The sequence below is a fragment of the Cariama cristata genome, unplaced genomic scaffold (assembly GCF_000690535.1).
Source record: "Cariama cristata isolate BGI_N322 unplaced genomic scaffold, ASM69053v1 scaffold24342, whole genome shotgun sequence".
NCBI classification, from domain to species: Eukaryota; Metazoa; Chordata; class Aves; order Cariamiformes; family Cariamidae; genus Cariama; species Cariama cristata.
The window spans coordinates 41,325-48,129 of record NW_009603607.1 but is presented as its reverse complement, the minus strand read 5'-3'; the positions used below and the strand labels follow the sequence as shown (position 1 = coordinate 48,129).

The 6,805-nt window shown below is 35.8% G+C and overlaps 1 protein-coding gene across 1 annotated transcript in view; it reads left to right on the top strand.

Moving 5' to 3' along the window:
• Positions 1-329: 329 nt before the first annotated feature.
• Positions 330-6,805, top strand: part of PSMD14 (proteasome (prosome, macropain) 26S subunit, non-ATPase, 14) — a 44,900-nt gene continuing 38,424 nt past the window's right edge. Inside the window, exons 1-3 of the mRNA XM_009695270.1 lie at positions 330-380; positions 2,007-2,094; positions 5,087-5,138. Coding sequence (XP_009693572.1) covers positions 5,091-5,138 — 48 coding nt within the window. The 5' untranslated portion in view covers positions 330-380; positions 2,007-2,094; positions 5,087-5,090. The remainder of the gene's footprint in view (positions 381-2,006; positions 2,095-5,086; positions 5,139-6,805) is intronic.

The window sequence follows — 6,805 nt, the reverse complement described above, 5'->3', positions numbered from 1 at the left end:
CATGGACTTTTCCATTTTGAGGCCAGGAGAGTTAAAAGAAAATGGCAGTAATGCTGGTTTGGGTTTTTTAAATACCGTCCTATGACCAAGGTTTTTTAGCTGAGGTGTTTCAGTTGTGGACATACATAAGTAGAGAAGCTACTTAATTTTTTTTTTTGAACCATTAGTAACTACATTGATCTCAATGATGAGTGCATGTCATCCAAATCCTGTGGTGCACTAAAATGCAAGTTTATTAAATTTTGCAATTTTCTGATATGGAGCGATTTGCTATCTGTATTCACTTCCTTAAAGCTTCATTTTAAATAGAGACTGTTAATTCTTCCTTGCAGACAAAAATATTATCAAAATACTTTTTGCTGACTTTGGAAGGAAAGGAAGTGAGACTTACTGTGAACTGTTTGTTTATTTTTCTGTGTTTTCTATATATGTATTTGTAAGTATATATATGTGTCTGTATATATAGGGAAAAAACAACAGGTAAGTGTGTAATCAAAACTATCCTTTTGCACTTTGCAACAGAGAGGGGAAAAATTCTCAATTGTAGTTTACTGTGTTGTGTGCCTACTCCAAGGAACCAACCAAGCTCAGAGAGATCTGTTTCTTTACTGTTCTTGTAGGAAGTGGGGAAGGGAATTCGAGACCCCTGAGTGGGCAGCTGGCTAAAAGGGCGTCGGGTTGTAACTCTGAAGCCTGCTTGTGAACTGGCTGCAGTTTTGCTGCAGCCTGTGCTAATATAACTGCTGGCTGTTGTAGTTGTGTCTCATCTGATCTCTCCTGGATCATTTCCTTGTGCAAAGCTGGCAGAAATGTAGCATCTTTTCTTTTGACTTGTTAGTGGAATTCCACCCCAGCCTGTCAGCACTGAGAAACTCTGACTTGTTCTTTTTCCTTTAACTTTCCAGGAAGATTAACACATCTTCCTGTGCTCTTGTGCTTCTTTGAGATGAAGTCCAGAACAGTCCCTGTTAAATTACCTCAGTTACTGAAAAAAAAAAAACAACAACCAACAAAATCCCCAAACCAAAAATGAGCCCCAAAACCCAAAGACGTTCTTTGGGCAGCTTTAGCTTAAAGAATTATTTGACCTAAATGTCTTCTGCAGTCTGGATTAGCGTTAGAAACAATCAGCTCTTCCAAGACCTCTTTTTCTGTTATGCCAAGACAACTGTTTCTGGGATGCAGTGTGAATCCTCTCACAGAAGAGAACAGGGTTAAACCCAACAGTTTTGTTAGCCTATCAGTTTACTGCAAAGCTGCACAAATGGCTGTCCTGGCAGTACTGAGAAAGCAGCATCAAGTTGGTAAGCAGCAGCAGCAGCTTCCCCACTGCTCCTTATGTTAACATTGACATTGAAAAAAATGTCTGTCAAATCACGGCCACAGATCATTTCACAGATCTGTTTTAAAACACTGCACTACAAATGATGGAGTGGATGCAGTTAGTGGGCAGTGTTCTCTGGGAGGAGGATAACATGACTTTTAACTTCTAAACTCAATGTGAAGCAGCCTTTCTCAACCTGAATTCAGGGCAAACCTCTAAAGGCCTCTGTGACTTTCCTGGTCACACCAACTGCTCTTACAGAAATAAACAAGAAAACTATCCGTACCTGCAGACTGCTCTTTACCTTTGTGCTTAGGTCATAGCTATGGCAAAATCTTCTAAAATAGTAATAAAGGATCCTAACTTCAGTTTCTAACAGCATTTTAAATTGTTGATTAGGTTTACATTGCTTAAACAGGTTACTAAAATACTTTTTCATATAATTTTTGAGAAACTTGGAAACTTCTTTCAGTGTTACAGATACTTGGGCAAGGCATGGCATGTACCAGTTCCAGGGATTATATGGTACAAGCAAAAAAAAAAAAGGCATTCTTTGGGTTATTCTTCAATGGTGCTTTGTCCTTTTGTAGGTCATCAGTATAACATTTCATTTTACATGTGCTACTGTTTCTAAATTTTACTGGTTTTCTGTCTTTCCCCTCCTTTCTGTTTCTTTCTATAGGAAGGAGACCTGCTGGCATCATCATTATAGTCAAAAAGTAGGAGCTGCTGCTGAGTTTGTTGTGCAGTCACCTCTTGCTGAGCATCAGGTTAGAGATGTGTATTTGCTTTATTTGTAAATGCTAACGTTATCTTAATTAAGATCTAAAAAGTTTGCTCAAGCTGTTTTAAGGTTCACAAAAGCATTATTTCATAAACAGAATTTATGGCTGAAATAATATTTGGGCACAGTGAATTAAAAAAATTAAAATTGGCTTTAATTTGGATCGCTAACCTAAATTCTTCAGAGGTTTATACAGAATAAACAAATATGTTTATGTCTAAATGCACTATAACCTCCCAAAACGCCTTCAGTTACAAATACGAAAATAAATTATTAGTTGCCAAAACTAACCAGAGTCAAGCCACGGAGCTAGTGAAATAATTTGCAATGCATCTAGAACTGGTTTGCTGAGATTTTCTCTTTGTGCTGCTGTCTTGAGAATCTGAACATCTCCAGTTCAGTGGCTGGTCTGAGATAGTTAGATGGGAAATGTTACATCCCTCCAGTTCTGTGAAACAATGAGATTTTGTTGTTCCAAAACCTGGAAAGTTATGCTGATAAGTAATCAATTTATGTAACTAATTAGCCGACTCCAACTTTAACACAGCAAAATATGCTTCTGTACATATGAATGATGTACTATTCTGTTGGGTTAGAAACTGGAATAAATTATGTAAATAAAAATAATAATGAACTAGAAATAACTATTGCTTCTCTGGTTGGTAAAGTGAAATATAAATAGGTGTAAGATTTCTTATTCAATATTATTTCTTAAATGTACGTAGGTAATACACCTCATCAGTTTATGGAAGTTGCTGTAGTTGTGAGAAAGACCAGTTTTATGCTTACCAATTGTAGAGACGAAGAGTTTCTTAAAATAAATGTACAACCATGATTGATTAAAAGAATAATTTTAGTAGTTTAAATCTACTTTTCAGCTACTCTCCAGCCCTCGTTAGTGTCATGAAAGATGAATCATTGTGGGTTTCAATGGAGGAGTATCTACCACAGAGGGGTAAAAAGAAATGTAGTTGGCGTTCATTTGTACTTGTGACTGTTTTATTGAAGCCATTTACCATGTGCTTACATAATAGCTTTAAACAGCAACTTAACCTTTCCATGGAAATCATACAACTTAATTTGGAATTTATTGTAGTTCAGGATAGAAAAGTAGATATACTCTGTGTGCAGCTTTTGCCTGAAATAAAGAACCTTGGCTTCAATGACTGTCTGAAAAGAAAAGCATAACCATTGACCCACTAATAAACTCCTTTTTAATTCATATGGTGCCAAGGTAGCTTTAAGAAAGTACTTATTGCTAGTTGAAGTTGTAGTTGTTGGGTTTGCATGTTCTACAAAATCAAGGGAGTGAATCAAATGAAGTTAATTGCTTGCTAATGCGTTAAACTAGGAAAGTGAAATTAGCAAATAGAGCAAGTTTTATTGATCCATGTATCTAGATATTGTTGTTTGAAATGGGTGAAATTCCATACATGACTAAAGTAGGAGCTAGATAATCTTGTCTAGTGGTAAGTTCAAATGCTGCCTCTTTGTGTTAACAAGAAGCTTAAAATATTTGTTTTAAACTTAAACTGAAATAAAGCCTGTTAGTATCTAGCCAGTAAAAAATTAGCAAATTTCAGAAGGAATAATGAGACGACAATCACCTACAACATAAGACTTTTTTTTATTTTTAATATACAAAGCAAATTTATTTTTCATGATAAGTTCAAAGTTCTTTTGCATAATTATTTTTAAAAGAAGGGTCTTGAATTAGTATTGTTAATGCAGTCTGAAATTATGTATGTAATTCTCGTGTAATTTAACATCCCTTTGGAGGATGAATGTATTTGGGAAATATCATTACGTGCGGTTCTCAGTTGCTTTTGTATCACCTGAACAGGCTTTGTTATGTTATATTAGAACTTGTGCAATTATGATCATAGTTTCTGATGCTTTAGTTTGTATCTTCTATTTCACAAATAAAATAAGCTAGTAAAATTGACTTATTTCTGTAAGCCTTGGAAATGGCTTGATTTGCTGAAACCGGCTGTTTAAAAAGTAATAATCAGTAGTTCTTGTTTATTTTATCACTGGGTTTTGTTGTATAAAGCTAAGAAGTTGGAAGAGCCAAGTAAGCAAGATAAAGGTCTGTTACAGCTGGGACAGAACCCTTACTTAGATATCCACAATTAAATAGTAGATTGCTTTTCAACATTAGAAAGTGAATAAACCTCAGAGAAATAAACATCAGTGTATTTTTTTCAGTTGGGCACCTTAACAATGTTTATTCCTGGAGATCACTCCTTTGAAAGTTACGAGATAGAAAAGTTTGTTTGTTTTAAGTAATGATCTAGTTGCAGTGGTTGGAATAATCTTGCACTAAAGCAATGGCACATGCAACACTGGAAAAGTATTGAATGACTGTGCTGTCACTAGTGTTCTAACTATATACACATTAAATGTTTACTTTACAGTATTTCTTTTAGTATAATGAGTTCATTAAGAAAAAGCTTTTGATGCTAATTCAGAGATCTATAATCTGCTCAGTGTCTTTCACATGTAGTTTTGATGATAACTGACAAGCTGTAAGTTAATTAGCGCAGAACTTACTAATGAGGATGCTAAAATCCTTACTTTCACATTTTTTATTGATACTTTCTGAACAAATTGGAGTAAACTTGATTGTATATCTAATAAGTTTTAGGCACTTCCTGAATGTAGGTGCTGTTCTTAAGCAACAAAAATCCCCCAATTACTTGAATGATAAGAAAGTTTTGAAAAGTTTGATAAGAGTGCTCATCTTCAGAAATGGGAATAACCCAAAACCAAAGCAATAAACCAAAGTCTGTTAATTAGCATGGAAGACAGCTTCTTGAATTAATATGTGGTGTTAATTAACAGGAAATCTGATGTTGTGTTGTAATTACCACCAATATTTTTGACATACTGAGTGACTGAAGGTGAATTATATAGATGGCAATTTAGTAAACATTTCAGAGCTTGGGAACGTTTTTCCTTTGTTTCTGTTTTTCTAGAAATATGGATAGACTTCTGCGACTTGGAGGAGGTATGCCTGGGCTGGGACAGGTTAGTATATAGCTTTTCAATATCTTCTCTTTAATATTGATCAAATCTGGGATATTCTTTTTATTATATTTAAAAATAGCATAAAAAAACCAGAGTTAGTAGTAATAGTCTCTGACTCTAGAGAACCTATATAAGTGTATGCAAATCATTGTTACATCCTGGCTGGGTGGGTTTTGTCAGTGTGAACTCTTGGGTTGGCACTGAGTTTACAGAATGCTTATAAACTTTTGTGTCTGAACACTTTAAAGTTTGGATTGAAACACATTGGAAACACAGGAAAAAAAAATTAAAAAATAAATTCCCAAGAATACAGATTTTCAGAATGTGAAGATTGTTCTAAATGGCTGAGCATACCCACTTACTCCTTCATAAATGTTATTATTTCCGTCCTTGGATCACATTGTGATGGGCATTATAAGATACTGAAATATATGTAAATTTCAGGAGGTAATTTGAGTTGATTTTATCACTTGCGGGTAATTGTAGCCACCTATGTTTGTATTTTATTGTGTCTTCTCTTGTTCACTGTTGTCCTCACTTCTGTAACTCTACTCACAGCAAAAAGGCCTCCCTGCAGCTGTCCTCTTCCCGTGGGAGAGCTACGCACATTGTGTGGCTTCTCCTACCACTACGGAAAGTCCTAGTGCTTTTTCCCTTGGCCAACTGGTGTGGCCAGCAGTCTTCAAAAATAAAACCAAGCTGATCGTAATACATTATGCTGACTCCTGTGGATACAGGAAGAAAAAATAATTAGGAACTTCTTTCTGAGGCTTGTAGGAAGAACTGTTTCCTTAAGGAAGGAGCTCCAGTGTAATTTCCTTTGTAGTCTTGACTGGCCGCAGTAGCTGGCCTTTCTCTGCTTTCCTCATCTGCCTCCAAGGCTCAGTTCCATATCGAGAATCCAGACCCTTCTTGTTCTGGAGGAATCAGTTCTGTTTGTCTTGGGTTTTGTGATGTGTGTGTGAATGTGCTTCTGGGGTGATTGAAATTGCCAAACCCACAGCTTCTTTTGGTTGTGTAGTGTGCTGGTGGCCAGTATAACTAGGAAAGGAGTGGTTTAATACTGAAGCATTTGGTGAAATATTCTAAGCTGATTTACAGCCACTAGGTGTTTTGCCAAATAAGCTGTAAACTTGGTGCATAATTCTCTTTCCTTTTTATAGAGAAAATTCTATTCACGCTTTCTTAGTTAATCTTCAAGCAGCCCTCAGTTATTTTTAGTTTCACTTTCTTAAACAGTTATTTCTCTTGTTCCTCTGAGCTGCCAGCCTGCTTCATGACTCTTCATTTTTTTTAACATCTGCGCAGTCTAATCACTCAAGCTTTCACTTCTTAGTCCTCTCTGAACTTGACGCATATCAAAGCTGTTTTTCAAATTTACAGTTAACTCTCTCTGCTGCTTTCTGAATTCCTCAGCTTTAACTTAAAGCTTGCTAGAAAATTGTGGCAGACAATAGAACATAACATTCAGAAGCAGCTCACTGAACTCCTCTGGCAGTTTTGGCCTGCAAAGCTGCTCTGTGTTTGTTTAAATATGGAATTGTCGCTTAAATGAATTGATGAGTATGTGTTGGATTCAAAAAAAAAGCAGAAAACTGAATTGCTCTTTATGCAAGTTGCTGCTTGCACTGGGTATTTTGACTACTTTTGTCGTCTTCTGGTTTATT